The sequence below is a fragment of the Monopterus albus genome, unplaced genomic scaffold (assembly GCF_001952655.1).
Source record: "Monopterus albus unplaced genomic scaffold, M_albus_1.0 scaffold11.1, whole genome shotgun sequence".
Classification (NCBI taxonomy): domain Eukaryota; kingdom Metazoa; phylum Chordata; class Actinopteri; order Synbranchiformes; family Synbranchidae; genus Monopterus; species Monopterus albus.
The window spans coordinates 903,816-923,672 of NW_018127891.1; the positions used below are offsets into that span (position 1 = coordinate 903,816).

Genomic DNA, 19,857 nt, shown 5'->3' on the forward strand with positions numbered 1-19,857 from the left:
ACAGTTTCAAAATGTTCATATGCCCATTTATTTTCATATGCAACTATGACTACATATTATAGAAGCATCACTTTACTTAGGAGCAGGTGGTCATCATTTATATGCCTCTGCTCAGGGACAGTTTAAATCATATCAGAAACTCTTCAGACACCATATGTCCTTCCTAAACAGCAGGCCAGCCTGTCTTTTAAGAGCTGTACTTCATTCTGAAATGATGTCTGTAAAAGCCTGACAAATGCTGTGGAGTGACCTTTGCACCCTTGCATACAAAAATACCTGTGTTTTGAATATAATCATCATTTATTGTTCCAAGTTGGACACATTTGTGTGTATTTTGACTGAAATCTCTTCTCAAAACACTATTTGTATTCACCAAAGTTTTCTCTACTCTCATTTCCAAGCAAACTCCCCTGATCCATACAGGGAGATTGCACCATCAATCAAGCTGTCCTGCAGTAGAGAGCTGTTCAGTGAAACTATATATTCTTTACAGACTACTATTTTCTTGTGTACATGGTTTGCAGCATGCAAATAAACCAGAGAATAACTCCCACTTCACCCATAAAACATTTTAAAATGTGTCTGTGCAGCTTGTATGTGTTTCAATCTAATACCCAGTGCCTACTCATGTGTATATTGCACCTAAACTGCCACAGTCAGTATAATGTGAACTGAATCATTCATGAGCAGGGTGTACAAAAATTAACATGTAGCGATCCAAACATACATATATATATATATGTACACAAACATTTAAATGCAAAATAAATATTCCACCAAAGCTCCATTTAGCTCAGGTGTCTTGTTAAGGAGCTTGTTCTTTACCAGAGCCGGAGGTACTAATTAGTGAATCAGTGAACTTCACTGTGTGTGTTTTCTCCTTCATTCAGCTGTCATATTTGCATTACAAACAAGAGGTACGGGAGAATAAAAACAAATGAGTGAGAAGGAGGAAAAGGAGGGAGAGCAGGTGAAGATACACATTTAAAACAGGAAAGAGCTGTGCTTGATGTTGACTTCAGTCCTGTTAAAAAGAAAAGTGTGCCTCAAGAAAAAGATTCAGATAAATGTCACAACCAATCGAGTCAATCCGCTTAACATAATTTCTTCATTTTTTTGCTCCTTTCTCTGTCTCATCACATCCACTTATGATCATATACTGTATGTCCAGTAGGGATGCAACTTTCTTGATTCATCTGTTAATCATTTGGTTTGTAAAATGCCAGAAGACAGTGAAAAGTTCCCATAACAATTTTTAAAGCCAAAGGTTATTTCTTCACATTGTTCATTTTTTTCAGAGCAAAACACAGCTCTTTGTTTCAGCTCCAGCAGTACAGACCTGTTACTCCCTGTACTTCCTCTGTCTTAGTCACTGTCTTTCGCTATGTGACCCAGATTATTATTTAAATGGTTGGTTTAAATGAGCTTGATTACTTTAAATTTCACTATAGTCACACTCCACCAGCATCATCCTGTCTTGTTTCTACATCTCACCTCCTCCTGTCTACCTTTATCCTCCCACTGTTGTCAACAGTTTTCCAGTTAGGTCGTGCTCTTTCATTGTTCCACCTCTAAATGACTTTATGCTGCTGCTCTTCAGATGCGTCAGCTGCAGTGTTGGGAGGACCCGCTTCTCCTCTGGCTGTCAAAGTATCTGATGTCAACAAGGACTACGTCTTCCTTACCTGGCAGCCACCCAGTGCTGATGGAGCCTCACCTGTGGACGGTTATTATGTGGAAAAGTGAGGATTATTCTGCATGACACATAATGACCCTTGAGACTGAAAGTTCATGCTTGACATTGAGCAGTAGCTGATAAAACAATCAGACCACAGGGTACATCTGTTCCGGAGTGTTCCTCAGCTGATGGAGTTTTTTTTTCTCCACCTCTCTGACAAATCAAGTCTGACTGTCGAGCTAGGGTAGAAATATGCATGCATTCATAATATACAATATATAATACCAAGTTGAACATAAAAATATTTTATATTGTCTGATCAGCTGTTTAAAAACCTAAATGCATAATGTTATTAAAAGAAAAGCAACAAATCTTTTCAAGTGGAAAGCTCACCTCAGAGATTGTTATTTCTGTTTGAAAAATAGTTAAATCCATTGATCCATTGAGGGCTATCCTTCCAAATAATAATCAATTGTACAGAAAAATATGTTAAAAATGTCACCCAAGACCAAATCTGGGATTTTTAGATTATTATAAGTGTAGAAGCAAACCTTTAGAGTCAAAATAAAAGTGAATGTAATGGTAATTTTTCATGACCGCAAACACTGAACTCACATTGACTTATTCTCCAGGCTTACTTAAGACAGTATTTACTGTACATTTATTTACAGTGTTGCAAGTCACTTTAGACCTAGAGTAAAACTATATGACTGAGTCTTACTTTGCTCTGTGTGCTGGTGAAAAAATTGGACTGGAGCAGGGAAAGACGGCGGTGGCCACTAGCAGTGGTGTAATAATCATTTGGCAGCTTCGCATCAGATGGATGGTATAGATGGTAATTATCAGCCATCAGCGCTATGTTAACAACAAGAGCAGGTGCTGTACATGTCACCAACACCAATCAGTTAGGACTCTTCTGTACATGTGTTCATGTGTGTATGTTTGTGTGTCAGTGTGTTGTAATAAATGTGTTGAAAGAGCAAGAGAAAGCATGTTTGCATTAGTGCATTTCTATCACGTTCTTTTGTGCATTGGTGTGTTTATTTTCATGTGAACTCATTGTCGTTAAACGGTATTCAAGTTTTGTGTGCGTGTTGTACACTTGTGTGTTTGTGCCTTGCACAGCTTCTTTATTCAGTGTAGAAGATACATCTCCCAAATGTTATTGGTTATTGGGTGCGGAAGGAAAAATGTGAGATTGCCAGTTCCCTAGCAACTGCCTTCTGGTTAGAAAACTGCACTGTTTTCTGCCTTTGTTTACTGCAAGTGGCAATAGTTTGTTATCAATGTTGTATAATCTGATCTTAGTCCACTTTAAAAATCAGTTTTTACTGTGCTGAGAGGCCCATTACTTTTACATTATGGTCTTTGGTCACAATTATGGGCCTTAGTGGGGTATTTACTGAGTGAAATGTGTAGTTGTGCAGGCTACAATTGGTTTTATAATGTTGTAGGCTACCCTATGGACTGCACATAAAGTGGTACAAACATCATGCGTTTACTGCTTTGTTTACTTCTTATTCCAATGTCTTGGGTTTTTTCCCTTTTTTTATTTCATCATGTAAATGCAGTATTGCATACAATGATCTCTTTCTTTCTCTCTTTCAGATTAGACTTGGGTCAGGGTGTGTGGGTTCGCTGCAATGTACATATTCAGAAAATGTGCCACTACCCTGTGTTTGGGCTAAAAGAAGGGACTCTGTACCAGTTCAGAGTTCGTGCAGTTAACCAGGCTGGTGCAGGACGCCCCTCTAAGGCCACTGAGCCCGTCCTCACTGCAGACCCCCTGGAACACACCAGAACCATGGGTACCTCATTGCACACACTGACAGTCAAATTATCAGCAAATTTAAAGATAAAGTACCATTTGGTTTGTTTGTGGTATGAAAGTACATCAGAATTTTTCGTGTGCTTATGATTTTGTTATAGTAGATACTGTATGTGATTTAGGATGGAGTCAAACGCTAACCCACTAATAAATTCCTATGTACTGATTTATACATTTATATAATATTGTACAGTAACCATGGCAACATATTTGTGTGTATGGACGTGGCCAGTGGAGTGGCCAGGGGTGACACTGGCTTGTCAGTATTAATGAATGAAAAATGAAAAACAGTGACAAATTGTTTCCTTAAATACAAGTAGCATTTTTTCTGGTGCTTTATAGTTGATATTGGCAAAATCATTTATTTATTTATTTAATTATTTATACAATTTCCTATAAGATGATTGAACATACCTTTTCATTTACAGCAATGCCCTGTTTACAATTAAAAGTCACAGTTTTATTTTGTATCATGCATGCAGCCTGATACTTGCATTCATTTCTCCAAATGTGTTGTTGTTGAGTACTTGGCATGATTCGCCTCAGTAGGGGGAACCACTGTGCCACAGTGACGTAAATAAGGAGCACAGCCAAAGTTAGCTAAAGAAAACGTTACGTGTCTCATTTTTTACATTATTATTTCATAGAACTAGAGATTTAATTAACTTTTTTTTACATGTATTTTAAATGTGCACCCCTCTCTGAGTCTGTGCTGCAGCCCTCACACCCCATCCAAAAATTTCTAGCTCTGCCCCTGTTTCTTTGTCAATGGCTGTATGAGTACAGGGACAGTTCCATGATCAATCAGGAAGTGAAAAGCAGTTTTAAAAAAAGGCATGTTGATCCCTGTTCCGCATATTTTAGTGGCGTTTTCTTTAAAAAATGGAATGAAACATAGTGGCCACATAATAATTACCTCCCTATATTATTATAGCAAGTTGTTTCTTTTGTCTCTCGCTTCTACCTGTTCATAATGATATACGAGGTCCATTATGAGGTGCTGTCGATGCTCATTACCAGCTATTTCTTTGGGAACTCATCAAAGAAGATAAACACATACTGCAGTAATGTACATCATAGCCTGTTATTAATCTTCTAAATATGATTAGTGGGTACATGTAATTGTGATGATGAAAGATCAGTCACTACATCTGTCCATTAATGAGTTACCTGTCAGCCTACAAGACTTGCTTATACTTATACTTGCTTAAAGTGCTTGTCTCATTTGCAAAAGCCAATGTTAAAGCAGACCTCCACCAGTTTTACACATCAAATTCTGTTTACTGGTCTTAGAGGAGAACTACTGGATATGTTGTACTATTGTATAAAACTTTTTGCAGGTCCAGTGGGAGTAGTATGCATAGACACCATTTTAAAATGAAATAAAATGTAAAAAAAAAAAAAGATCTTAAAGCATGGAGTTAGAAAGAACATCTCCTCATCTCAGCTTGAGGCTAAAGGCTCAAGACAACATTCCATGACTGTGAAGGCCACAGCATAAAGTACATATCATTTTCATACTCACTGAACCACCCAGTGACCCCTCAAGTCCTTTATCAAGCTTCCTCATTAGTTCTCCAACCATTTATTCTGGCTTTTCCTTTAATTTGTCACTCATCTTTACCTGCTACTACAGAGAGAATCAGTAATGTGTCGGTGACTCATCTCTACTGTTAATTCATGTCATCTGCCTCGGATTTCATGTTATACCTACAAAGAAACTTGGTTCTTTAAAGGTTACTTTTAAGGTGATACTTAAATATTTTATACAGTGGAGGGATGAGAACAGTCAAAAGAGCTGTAATGTAGATCACTGTGTGTGTTTGTGTGTGTGTGGCCTGTGAGTGAGTGTGTGTGTTAGAGGGAGGATAGATGAGTCCTGGTCCTGATGTGGATCTTCACACATAGATGTAGGACAGACAGAAGGCTGACTTACCATCCGGCCTGCTCTCAATCCTTCCATGTTTCTCTCTCTCCCTTCTTTGTATATTTCTGGCTCTTGCTGCCTTAACAGCTGGCTGCTCCTCTAACATTAACACTAATAGTGTTATCATGGGCTCTTATATAAGTTCATTACCCTGATATCACTCCCCTCTTTATTCCCTCTGCTCCTGACCTTCCTCTGTATGTGTCTCTTGTCCTTTAATAGTTATCGAAGTGGAGAACGGAAAGACAATCACCATCACAAAGGATGAACTGGAAGGTGAGAATGCTGTGTTATAAAAGGATGTCATTTGAACATTGTCATCCCTGATTTTAAACAGCCCCTGTGTTTGACTGGCACATAGGGTGTTCACCTCTCACCAGTACCGTAGGTTTCCTCAAGCTTGTGGCTTAATGCATCTTCATATTCAGTTCAACAACAATTTGCAGTAATTACATGGCTGAGGCAATAAGCATTTGTTCCATTTACAGAAGTGAAAAGAATGAACAGTCCCTGGTGGTGTCCTGGTAAATACACATAATGGCCCAAGGTAGTGTCAATGCTTATGAAGATGTCTACTAGCTTGAGAATGTAGCTCCTGGGCAGAGAGAGAAATAAAGGAACAGGAGTATGAAGTTTGAGGAAGCAACCAGAAGATGCATGTGCCAGTGGGAGTCTATTCAGCCTATTTTTGATAAAGGTTTAGAGTAGCAGGTGTGTACATGTGCAAAGGAGAGAGCATGCATGTGCGTGCAGCTTTTTAGTAATCAAATGGCAAAGAGCAAAATACAGAGTTACACTGAATCAGACTTGTGATATCAACCTTCAGCCATCAAACCTCTTTGGTCTGGAGCTCCTCTCTGATCCACACTGCAACTCTACACATTTTCAGGGGATACAAACAGAGACAAGCACAAAAATTAAGCACTTGTGACTAAATCCGCTGTCCTTTAATAGTTTGACTTTGGAGTGTCACTTAAAGTGTGCTCACTCAAACCATTTGACTATACATTAGGTCATTTGGTGTACTATAGATTAGGAATGGTGAGATTGGGGGCAGTAAATTATATAAATCTAATAGTCCAGCACACAAAGCATAAAACGTCCTGATGCAGAGATTTTAACAAAAAGAGAACTAAAAGCAAAACCTCCTCTGGCACTTTTCTCACTCCACTTTCCTTCTAACTTATCTTGTTCTAACCTTTTTCTTCACCCTCCTCCTCCTCCTCCTCCTCCTCCTCTTCTTCCTCTTTTTGCTCTGCAGGTCAAGTCAAAATTCCCTTTCCTCCTACTAATGTCCACGCCTGTGAGGTGAGCGACACCTACATGGTGCTAAGCTGGACTGAGCCTGAACCCAGAGGCAGGGAGCCGCTCAACTACTATGTGGAGCAGGTGAGTTTTCCTCTCTCTTTCTCTCATACACACACACACACATACGCATCACATACATATTCATATTCATATTACAATAACTCTGTGGACCTTGGTTGTCTACAGTAATGGTAAAGCTTTTAGATTGATTTCTCACCTCTAGCCATTCTAGGCCATGTTAGAGCAAGAAGAAATCAACTTGCAGAGACTTGAAACTGGCTTCAGATAGGAAATCTATCATATGCAGTTCACTTTTTGGTAAAAGTTTTGCTCAAATCAAATGTGTTTATTGAGCACAATTGAAAAAAAACAACTAGAGTTGGCCAAAGTGTCAACGATTTGTCAACAAAAGACACAGCAGTGACATCTAGAGCACTCAGAGAGCACACATACCTCCCCTAAGGCACAACAGTCGCTCATGCAGGTGGGTCCCTTGTGAAAAATGAGATCCAGAACAACACAAAATGTGTCCAAAAATCTTTGATCCAGAAAAAAAAAATTTATAACGTTGACTTGTCAACAATCCAATCCACAGTAGGATCAAGCTGGGTTCCAGATGAGTCTCTTGTGAGGCAGTTCTACTGTGCATCTTACCTGAACATTTCAAGCTTCTATCTTCATTATAGGCCAAGTTATGGCAGAAAATGTGCATGAAATTTCAATGATGAGTTTAAATGGCTGTCAGATCCAGATGAAACTTGGTCTGATTATAAACATTGCCACCCTACATATGTGTGTTAAATGATTTTGATAACTTTTGATGAAGATATAAATTTTTTAAAATTTTGCCCTTTGTTAAAGATAGGGATTTTTGTCATTTTCTTTATTTTTTTGTGACCTTGACCTCTGACCTTTTTCAGCCAAAAATCACTTTAGGATTGGTCCCCACCAATGTCTGTATCAAGTATGCTGATGATCCATCCAGCCATTTGTTAGCTAACAGCTACTGTAAAGAGACAACAAGTTGGAGGCGAGCAAAATAAAAGAAAAATGAAAGTGAAGTTTAGATTTCGATTCATAGGGCGCCGGAAGCATGACGCTAAATTAATGCTAAAGATGCTCTGTAATGACGTGTAAGAGATATGATGAGCAGGAAGATGTCCTAACTGTGGAGCTTTTTGCTCTTGTACAGGAAACAAAAAAAACACACACCCTCACCCTATTCCACTGACACAGTCGGATACAGTACATGCTACCGCTCACACACACACACACATACACAGGTAAAAATATATTCAAATACAAACTACTATTATAATTAGTAATACCTGCACATCTACTGAACACAAGGATCAGTGTTCTTGCATCATCACTTCCTCCAGTCTCTGGTGAGGTCTGTTCAATCCATTGCTGGTACATGAGCCAAATTAACTGCACAACTCCTGACCACAGCACTAACTAGACAGCACTCAGAGAGTGCAAACCTCTGCCAAGGTAGATCACTGTAGCTATAATGCCATTCCATCTAAAATCAATATTCCCATAATAGTCTGACCATCATAATTTGATTCCTTGACCAAGAGAACCATTGATATCATTATTAGTTTCAAAGTTATTTAAGAAAAACAATATTTCAGTATTGGCGGTTTTCTTCAGAATCAAGCTCAGTAACTTTAGGAGATATGTCAAATCTGTTGACACCCTCCTGAGTCAGCAGAGTTTCAGCTAGAATTTGATGTTGTAAGTCTGTAGCGTTGTTTGTCTCACAGTAGAAAGGTGTCTGAGAGCTCTATAAATTTGAACATTCTGGATCAGCAGATCTGTAATATTACTTGGATCCAAACCAGCCTTTGGTGTGTAGTCCTGTAGATCTTATGTGTATGTTATTGTGCAATTTCTGTCCAAGCGTTGCAGGCATTATGAATAGAGTTAGAGCAAAAATATTGAAATTGGCCCTATCTCACAATGGTAGAAAATTCTTTATAAAACAAAACAAAAAAAATCCTGGATCCACTCAGTACCAGAATCTAATGGATTGTTCCATGGGCCTCGTCCTAACTCTCCAAAAAAATGTCATCAAAATGCACTTATTACTTTTTGAGTTATGGAGTTATGTTGTGAACAACAAATAAACATTACCTCCACCTTGGTGGGAAGCGAGAGGAGGAAAACACACACACACTTATGCCACTGTGGTGTCAGTTTAACTGTGAATTTGTGAACTCATTAGAAGCAAGCTCACCTTGATGTTGCTCTTCCACGCCGTGCGCTTTGGCACTAGGGGTTTGATTTTCTTTCTTGCATACCTGAAAGAACTTTTACTTTCTAAAACTACTTGGATCTGAGATCTGAAGGTTTAAGACAAACCGGACTACAGCATATTCTGGTCTTGACTTGTATAGCAGCATTTAAGTTATGTATTTAAGGTAGTAACTGTAAAAGCAAATAAAGCAAATAAATGTTGTATTTTCAGATTCAAAGTTCAAAATGATGCCAAAATAACCAAATTATCTTCGGATACAGCAAAGTGCAAGGACTGGCCTCTCCAGTATCAACCCAGACATAGCTTCAAGCTCCAATAAACAGAAAACTGCCTTTAGACTCCATTCATACATTTTATTGGACTTTTAGAAGTTACTGGGGTAATAAAACTGTCAAATCTGTCAAAGGCATCTGAAATTACTAAAATCAGCTGCTTCACTCCCTCTTATATAATGAAGGGAACAGTCAAATATCCCTTTCTCCCCTGAGCAAGCACCTTATAATCTTTGATCTCTTTGACATACCCATTCTATTGTTAGAGGATATAACAGTAATATAGAGGAGGGGAATTTAAAACAGACTATAACAGAGAATGTTAGTATAATAGAGTACCATCAGCAAAAATGATGTATTGGCAAAGATGAAAAGTTGACAAAATGAGTCACTGGTTGTCCTTAGTGTACCTGCTTGGCTTTGTCTTGGTGTGACTGTCTTCTGAATCCGTTTCTGCCTTGTCTTTGTCTGTCACACCAAACTCCTAATCTTTATTCCTCTTGTCTGTGTGTTACAATAGGTGGTTTGTTCCAAAACTACACCAGCTAACTATAAGTGATGGTGTGAAATTAAAATGATTTATGAGGTTTTTACAGAGCGTCTCGTCTGTCACTCAGTCTTGTGCAGATTGAGCCTCCAGCATCTTTAAAGGATACTGAATAATGAACAAGTCCTTGAGGCAGATGGTGCTTTTAAAATTAACTTTGTGTTTGTTTGTTTTTTTACTGCTGTACTTATATCAGTCCCTGGCAGAAAAGAGCAACTGGGAGCTGGCCAGTCTGGACATGACGGTAAGCTCTCCCAGGTTCCCAGTGTTTGACTTGGTCACGGACAAGCAGTACTGCTTCAGAGTGCGTTCCGTCAACAAGTATGGCATCAGTGACCCCTCTGAGCCGAGCGCACCCATCTCCTTGGGAAAGCCAGAAGGTGAGAATATGCTCCATCATGTCCTGCTACCCATGTTTAAAAGGTTAGTAAGATTTTGTAAAACTGATTCTTTCACCTACTGGACCTGCTGAAGTTGTGCACACTGAATTACAATGTGAAGGATTCTTATGACAGATATTGCTGTATGAATTTCTTGAGCTTTGTGTTTTTGAAATTGTCTGTATTTCCTTACACCACACTCAACCACAGTGTGGATATTTATACCTCAAGTTTAAGAAGAACAGTGATTAGTTTAGTAATATGAGCAGGCCTATGGTATGTTTGGTTTATGTTTCAAGGCCCATCAATGAATTGAGGCTTATCTGATTATAATAATTCAACTTAGTAAATGTCTACACTATCATCCAGCTCCCTGAGCAGCAGTGGTGAAAGATGTAAGATCCTGCAGTTCAAAGCTGCAGTACTACAGTGTACAAATACACAGTTTTACAAATACACATTTTAGTCAAGTGAATGTAGAGAAGTATTATCATTACAAATCAAAAGCAAAAGTTCTCATAATGAAACATAACTCCTTGCAGTATGTCATGTTATCATGTTTAATTATAATTATTGATGTAATAATTTAAGTGGAGATAACTCAAGCTACTTCCTAGGGGGTGGTTTTACATTTATAAAATACATTATGTTTTATTTGTGGATCACGTATTCTATATCTAAAAGATGTGTCTGCAAACTAGCTAGTAAGTACAGATAAATGTAGTGAAGGGAACAGTTCAGTATTTCCCTCTAAATTGCAGTGGGGTATAAGTATAAAGCAGCACTTAATGAAAATGCTCAACTGAAGTGTAAGTACAGTATCTCAAAGCTGTATTTTAGTACAATAATTAAGTCACCACTGCTCAGCAGCTTAACGTCAGACCCACTGACTTAATGTAGCATCAGGTTCAGTTCCTCTGTGTCTGTGAAAGATACTTCCTGGTATTTTAAATATCAACATGAATTTTCCAAAATCAGTAAGAATTGAATGGCTTGTCTCTTATGGTCACTTTTCATTTGATAATTTCAGCTTTTACAGTTGTAGCTGATATTTTTTTCCATTGGATTCCCATTAGCTTTGCCAGCTCCACCTCACTCTGTCATGGCCATCAGAGACACAAACACCTCGGTGCTGCTCCAGTGGCGGGAGCCCAAAGAAAAAGACAATATCTTGGGATACTACATGTACTACAGTGAAACTGGCAAAGAGTTGTGATGACATTTGTTAACATGTTTCTGATTAGCTGCGAGAAAAATTGTTTTGCAAAGTAGATATATTATAAATAAGTAGTGCACAACCAGGGCGATATGGGACCTACACAAGGGGTGGCAAGTTGTGATACGATTAGTAGGATTCAAAAGCACACAAAATACCCAAACTGCCACAAAATAACATTTATTTCTCCATAGTTTTCTCTAATCTTTGCTCTTTTTCATGAGTTACTGTATAATTTTGCCCCCTCACTTGTCTTTTTCAGTTAAACTGATCACAGCTGGCAGACATATACAATTTGTTACAAGAGCGTACGAACAAATTACTGTTTTACTTTTAAACAAAGTAAGCAGTGCTTGCAGTAGATCTTCCTTTAGCACAGACATCTATCTAAAATTTCCAAGCAGGTAGTTACAATGAGCCAAAGGTTTAATAAACGGTGTAATAGATGGTGACATCATCTGTTTCACCATTCACTCTGCCTAAACATTTTCTCTCCCCCCTCAGGTTTATTGTCCATGGTCTCAAGACTGGAAAAGAATATGTGTTTAGGGTGAAGTCTGTGGGCCGAGCAGGAAACAGCAGCTATTCAGATGAGTCTCAGCCCATACTCGTCAAATCAGCCATTCGTAAGTCCATCTGCCATCCAAGACACAAGAGAGTGGGCATAAAATTAATGTTTGTTCTAATGTGCTGACATACTGCACCTGTTCAAGAGCTACTGTATCGATCCTTCTTCCTGTGTTGCCCTCTCAGATAATATGCTCTGTGTAGCCTGCGGTGAAGTTCAATAATGATTTCCTTTTTGCTATTCACTGCGAGAATATTTTCACATTCATTCGGCCACTCTGCTATTACCTGGAGATTAGTGGCTGAAGTCCAGCTTTTATGAGGAATGCATTCTATCAAATAAAAAAATCTGTTGAATATTTCTTCATACAAAGCCTAGAGTTAGAGATACAAACTTTGGGCAGAAGTTGTCAGGGAGTTTTTAGCATCTCTCAGTCTGTTTAGCAAGAATGGTTTGCTGCTGAGAGTAGTGCTTCTATCACGTATGTCTTTAAAAACAAATTTTTAAATTCCTTCCTTGTTTCAGGTGTTCCTTCTGCTCCATCTGCCATCACCCTGCTGCTGTGCACTGGATCAGAAATGGTGTTGGGCTGGAGGGCCCCTGTGTGTAATGGGGGAGCTTCTGTACGTGGCTACTACCTGGACCAGCGGGAAAAGGACATGAAAATGTGGAGAGAAGTCAACATCAAGCCTACCAAAGAGAGACAGTTTAAGGTCAGTAAACCTCTAACATGATGTAGTTATGGTATAGTGGCATGGCACTAAGGATGGTTAGCTTGTCACTTTGGTCCAGACTGAAATATTTTACTGGACAGGGCCCTGAAGTACCACCATGAGGTTCACTTCAACTACTATTTGAGTGGTTGGTGCCATCAACCTGTATTCAACCTGTGTTCTAAATTTTTTTTGACAGTCCTCTTGTAAAAAATGAATCCATATATTTGTGGCAGCAGCTTTTTACAACCAACACTAAGTTCAATAGCATAAGGAGGAAATTAGTGGTCAAAGGGTAGAATGATTATCTAGCAGGTTGAAGTGTATATTTACACATTTTTGCAAGTATTTGGTATTGAGTAAAGTCATTTCAAAATTTGATGTCTAGTATTTTGTAAAATATCACCAGTTTTTCACATACAGATTACTGAGGTATTTACTTACCACTGCTATTACACAAACTGAGCGTTATTACTTTGATGGAGGGAGGATTTATTACAGGACTGTTGTGTTAAACTAAATTAGTTTTACCTTGGGGTACCTAATAAACTGGCAGAAAAGTGTAATTCGTCTCTGCATTAAGCACTTGCCTTAAAAAATGGCAATATTGGGTAAAGCTCCCTCATCCACACTGGCTGTGTCACTAGGCAACAAGCCGTGTCCATGGAGACCCAGAGGAAAGTTAAATGTTTAACCTGTCTCCGGGCAATTACAGGTACTCTGTAATTAAACACTGCGCAGTTGTGTTATGTGTGAGTGGCTGTTTTTAGCTCCTGGGAAGAACAAAGGCAAATCCAATTAGAAAGAAAATGACGGTGCCACTGTACATCAAAATCATCCCTACATGTTGTGAAGTGCAGGGCCTTTTAGATCGGAGACCTCTTTCTTAGAAGGAAGCATCTCCTGAGAACATGCAGCTCCCCCTTTTGGGCTAAATGAGCAATTTCCAAACTCATATCTTCACAAAGTGCAGGCTCTGCTTCCAACATGAGCTGTTTTCTACAGTTATTTTAGTCAAGTTGGTAAATTTCTGGATGCAAATTAGAGTTAGAATGCTGGTTGTGCTGTAATTTTGTCTCATGGCCTCTTTTCTATTTCTGGATTGAGTTTGTGCAGGCAATGTATGATTAACTGTCAGAAAGGAATGTCACTGACCCTGCTTCATCAAAACAAAAACATTTGTGATTTGTCTCTCCTTAGACTGATAATCCACCACAGAGAGTCTACAATTAGACAAATAATTTACAATTACAAATATAACACTGTAAAATTATTCCATTAGAAGTTATACAAGAAACATCCTAGTCAAATCAAAGTGCTTATATATTATCAGCAAAATGTACTTAAAATATGCAATGTAAAGGTTTATTCTGCTTAGAAATGTGGAGGTCGTTGTAACTACTTTACAGTTTGGTAGCTTAGACCAGTAGTTTCTAACCTAGTGGGTGATCTCCTGGGTCACAAAGTCAATTTGAAGAGTTGTGAGATGAATCAATGAGGCAGGAGTAAAACAAACTTATTGAGATTTCCATTCATGTTTTGAACTTTCCTCTAATTGCTGCTTTTTTTGTGAAGTATTGGCTACTTTTACAGCTTTGAGCCAAGAACAGTTGTTCAGATGAAACCATCTGAGAACGCTAGACTACACATTGATTATTGCTTGGGGCACAAGCCAAAAATATTGAAAATCAATGGATGTAAAAATTGTACTATAGTAGAAGTACAATATTTCCCTATCAAAGGTATGTAGAAGCAAATGGAAACACACAAGTAAAATACTATCACTTGGGACCTAGTTACTTTTCATCAGTGCTAAAAGTTTATATAAAATGCGGGACTAGTCCTGGTGAAGCACAGATAATTTGATCGGTCTCCCCAAAACCAAACCTGCTCATGTTTGAGCAGAACACAAAATAGAAAGGTGCTCCCTGCACTTCAAGCAAAAGAGTTTCCCTCTTGGAGGGAAAATATATATATGAACTTATCAAATGCAGCCTGTTTGCCATCTAGTGGATGAAAGATGTTCTTTCTTCCATAAATTTTTGACAGACAATCTTTGTATTTCTTGGGCTGGACTGTATATCGACCTGAGAAGAAGGTTGTCATTCTACCTAAATGTGATTAGAGAAGGATTTATAAATCATGACAGGGGTCCTAGGTGTGGGGAAATTGATTTTTAGATAGCAATTGCTATTGGTTTCAAACAAGGTCCCTCTGGCTGTGTCAAAAAATTGCCAGAAGAGAGAAGAGCAGCAACAAATTCACAAATGTTCATATTAATGGCCTTAAATTCTAAGTAGGTGTGAACAGGATGATCAACTAAAAGATCAATAAGGCTGAGTCTTGTCTGTTCCCAAACAAAAAAAACACTGTGTTGTCAGCAGCAGCACAGCTAATGCCTTGTAAAATGCCTGTATGAGTCTGAAGAGGTGAGACTGTACAAGCTGGAAGATTTGCTCCTGTAAGATGTGACAACTGATCCAAATTTTCCTTGAAGAAAGCCTTAGTGACAACTGGGCCCACTGTCACAGAGTCATTCTTATCTAAGGACGTGGCTAAATGTGTTGGTTTAATCACACACCGTTAAAATAATGCTCTGTTCTTCCAGAAAGCTACATGTTCTTTTGTCATGCATATGGTTTGCTATAGAATTAAACAAGGAAGCTGTGGAAATAGCTGAATTCTTATTTATTGTACAAAGATACAACAAATTCTACAAAAATAAATGCTCCAACTTCTCTTTCAAGCTTTTGAGTTAGCAAAATTAAATACCTCAGTACTGAGCAACTGTTACAACCTTTGATTATCCATACACCAGAATATTTCAAGGTTGTCAAGCTGTGTGATGGAAAATTGAAATTTTTAATGAGTAGTACACAAGGAAATAACTTTCTACTTCTCCCATCAATTTCCCTCTTTTTAGTTTTGAATATACTAAACTCAGTAGCAAGAGCATAAATACTAGTTCTCAGCTGTGAAAGTAAAGATTACCCAGGATCAGAATGGCCGCTCTGTATAGCTTACGTATAATAGGATTGAATTTAGTTTAGCTGCTTTAGTTTACTATGCATTTTACATGGACCTGTCTGTCTGCAGCTCAATTTGTGCACACTACCTTTATGCCTGGTCTATTTTAATAGGTGTGCAACTTGTCTAGTGGGCATTTCTACGAGTTCCGTGTGTTTGCTGCCAATATGGCCGGCGTCGGGAAGCCCTCTGAGCCCAGTGAAGCTTTCCTGTGTGAGAAGTGGACAATGCCAGAGCCAGGTGAGGAAATACTGTCAGTCCACTTTGAAAACAAACTCATTATACAGAGTGATCCTTGTTAACACTGTAAGTATTAAATCAGAAAAGAATGTCTACACATCTGAATGTGACAGGTACAATGGACAGCGTCACAAATGAAACAAAAAAGCAGCTGAAAAAGCTCTTGCACATTATCTTGCTTGTCACTGTTTTATGTTTTTTAAATCTCCTCTGGCCCACAAAATAATCTGCTTTGAATAATAATCTGTGTCGTATATGGTTTTTCTACAAACGATTTTTGGTTAGAAAGCGACATTAATACACCCTTGTAAGAGGGAGTATTAGGGCCAAAATGAGGAAGAAAAATTAGAGGAGGAAGGCTTTTCTTTTTAAAGGATAAAGCCGGACATTTTTTTTATTAATAGTATTTTTAGCAATCTCCATACAAAGATTAAAAACACATCAGGGAAACACACCGCTGCGACATACTGTATTTCTTCATTAGCAACGTTGGTGCAATGTAATCAAAGCAGAAATCTTGTGCATGTACACTTGACTCTGACTCTTTAAGAAATTATGGCTGTACAGAGACTCTGGGCCAGCATAGTTGGGTCTGGTGTTTCATTCTGAAACACCCAGTGCAGCAAAGTCTTTCCCTGTTTTTCATCATTTTTGAGCAACAAAGAAGATCTATCATACAGATGAACAAGCTAATCCAGGACTGACAGCTGACAGACATTAACTGTGAGTAGAGTCACAGTTTATAAAATCAGTTTTAGTGTCTGTATGGAGACTGCTGAAAATACCTTTAATATAAAAAATGACCAGCCTTTAAGTTTGCTTATCTAGAATAAAGTCGAAATGTCAAGAATAAAGTTGAAATATCATTTCCAGAAAAAATGTCAAGTTGTATAAGTATGACTTTAGTCTCAGCACTTTGACGTTTTACTTGACATACAAAATTAAAAAATAAACCCTGCATCCTTTCCTTTTCTTTTCCTTAATGGCCCTAATACTTTCATAAAAGTTTAATGACTTGACACACGATTTCTTCTAACTCACTATAAAGTCCATTCTCTGTGTATGTGCACTGGAGGCTTCATGTTGAGTGGAGGATGATGTGATGATGAGAGGCCTTTGGAAATGAGTTTTTTATTTTGACACAATCCGGTTATTTCAGAGCAACAAAAGGTTTATTGACCCTGGCTTGGAAAGGGAGGTGAGATGGATGGTAATGGGTCCTCCATCAATTGGAGGACCCATTACCACTCACTACCATTTTCTTTATATTTAAAAAGATGCCATTAAAAGTGCACATGGTCATTTCACAAGTAAATAAGCAGGTCGTTATGAGATACCAGAATAAAATCTGGCTAAATGCATATTATGCTATTAAAGGGCAAAATGGTGGCTGAGATCAGCAGTAAAGCACCTCATACAGTAGCTGAAATAACAGCACGGAGTTGGAGGTAGTTAGTGGAATTTATTATATGACATCATTTAATATTAGCTTGGCTGGTAGCTCGTATCTCTGCTCTGTTCCACTATCAGCTAAAGTGACCCTACATGTGCAACTGCTCTGAATGATAGCAAACAAAAACACATTTACCTGCAGGAGCCAGAAAGGAGTCTCATGAAAAATGCATGAGTACAAATGTATTTGGTTTTGGTTTCAGAAATACATAAAATTTAACTTGTATTTTTAGACACACTTACATAGTCTAGCACTTAAGAAATAATGATAAATTTGAATATTGTGCTTTTTGTACTAATGACTGTTAATGTAGTTAGAGAACCATATTTAATTTCTTTGATAGACATTATAAATAATGGTTGTATTAAAAAATCATTATAACAAGGAACTACTGTATGTTCTTTACTGCCCCCACATTGAGAAATGTTTTACTTATGCATCCTAAAGAGAATGTTAACTGTATTTTTTTTAATTTGAAAAACACACAAAGGAGGTGGAGGTACATTTTCATTTCTGAGTAGTATGTACTGATATTGTTTTCAGCCTGCATACAGCACATAACAGTAGATCTGTCCTAATACCCACACTTGCAGTATTTGCACATATTTCTCAAAATCTTTGATAAAAGGATATATTTCTCTTGACAGTGTCAGATAACAATATTACTCTTATCAGTCTCTTTGAGGACAATAGATTGTCAATATAATTTACAGTACTGTGATAACCATGTGTGGTTCTGCCACAACTTTGTAGTGTTTGGACATGAATAATAATTCTTCATGTTTCTTGATTACCATAAGTCCTAACATCATCCTTTAGGTGCAATACTGCCAACAACTGGCCTGGTCTAGACCATGGCAACTTGTGGGATACACCTGGTACCACATGAAAATCCATTTAAGTGCAATACCACAAGTGTGGGTAATGGACAGACACAACATCCACCAATAAAAAAGGCATTTCTGTGTGTAGCCTGAGAAGCAAAACCCAGGGCAAAAAAGTATAGAATGCTATTTACAGTACCACAAATATCTGCTGTTCATTATTGCTTTGAGTGCACAGTAAAACCTGAAGGCAACTCAGGTTTTCTCTCATGCACCTGTGGTGACTACCCAGAGAAAGGACAACATTTAGAGACATCTTAGTAAGAAAGTCAACTTGAATCAATAAATATAAAATAGGAGTTTTAGAAGTGATTAGAAATCTCACCCTACCATTGTTATTACAAGCACACATTCTGTGTACCACAAGGAATACACACACATACACACATAGAGACTAACCCACAAAGTTATTCCAGTGTGTGGTGGCTCAGTAAACTGCTCAGCAGCTCTTGTCGCACTCATATCGGCTTCTTGTGACATTAATATTGAAAATGGAGAGAGTCTTTCTCACACATGACACTTTGAAAGCATAGCTCATTAATCTTGGTAAATGGGCTTCCCTTTATACAGTTAATAATTTAAAAGTGACCAAAAAATACTAGGCAAATTAGTTACAATATGCTGGCATGAAGTCACAGAGGTATTAAAGAAAGTCACTGTACTCATTCTGACTTTACTCTTATGTATTTTGTTATAACTTTCCTTGGTGACAAAAGGACTTGTTGAAGTTGGTTTTTGATATGGTCACTGAGCAAGTGCCAATATTCTTTTCATTAGATTTTAATTTTTCTTGCAGTTTATTTCAGTGTGAAACTATCACACACAGACACACACTCTGCGTCCCCCGTCCCCCCCCCACACACACATACAAAAATACTGACCCTGATAATACGTTCCTTTCTCCCAGGTTGCCCCTATGACCTGCAGGTCAGAGACGTGAGAAACAACTCCCTGGTGCTGCTGTGGGCCGCTCCATTATATGAAGGGCAAAGCCCTGTCACTGGGTATTTGCTGGAAATCAGCCAGGGTGACCAATCAGACAACTGGACTGCTTTGAATGACAAGCCCATCTCTGACACACAATACAAGGTGAGTGACACTGTAAAACCCTTAAAGCTTCAGATCAAGATAACAAAGTTAACCAGATAAAATGTGTTAATATATTTGAAGCTTTTTCATTATTTATAAACAGGTTTTTCCACAATCTGATTTAAGAATGCTAGCCATTTTTGTTGTATAAAGTCTGAATGCATTTAATAACAATAAGTAAAATTCATATTTTAAAAACCCACCTTGTCTCAGTATTTCATTTAATGTTTTTGTGGGTGTAAACATTTTAATGGGCATTATTAATTATGACAATGACCAGTAAATAGTTTGTTTTATGCTATACAGGTGTCAGATCTTCAAGCAGGTCAGACGTACCGCCTCCGTGTATCTGCTGTCAATGAGGCTGGAGTGGGCTGTGCCTCCCTGCCCTCTGAGCCAGTCACAGCCCAGATTAAACCAGGTCAGATACTTACAAATGCTCTCCAGGACTTGTTGGACACATT

General features: G+C 38.1%; 2 protein-coding genes across 2 annotated transcripts in view; both read left to right on the forward strand.

The window, feature by feature from the left end:
- Nucleotides 1–1,575: 1,575 nt before the first annotated feature.
- Nucleotides 1,576–11,419, forward strand: LOC109954638 (M-protein, striated muscle-like). Its single transcript, XM_020590121.1, has 6 exons — nt 1,576–1,742; nt 3,287–3,486; nt 5,656–5,709; nt 6,695–6,822; nt 10,020–10,203; nt 11,280–11,419. Exons 1-6 carry the CDS (start codon nt 1,576–1,578, stop codon nt 11,417–11,419), a joined length of 873 nt encoding a protein of 290 aa, XP_020445777.1.
- A 413-nt stretch (nt 11,420–11,832) lies between these two features.
- myom3 (myomesin 3) overlaps nt 11,833–19,857 on the forward strand; it is a 21,192-nt gene continuing 13,167 nt past the window's right edge. Inside the window, exons 1-6 of the mRNA XM_020590122.1 lie at nt 11,833–11,843; nt 11,924–12,045; nt 12,513–12,700; nt 15,841–15,967; nt 19,212–19,393; nt 19,700–19,814. Coding sequence (XP_020445778.1) covers nt 11,833–11,843; nt 11,924–12,045; nt 12,513–12,700; nt 15,841–15,967; nt 19,212–19,393; nt 19,700–19,814 — 745 coding nt within the window. The remainder of the gene's footprint in view (nt 11,844–11,923; nt 12,046–12,512; nt 12,701–15,840; nt 15,968–19,211; nt 19,394–19,699; nt 19,815–19,857) is intronic.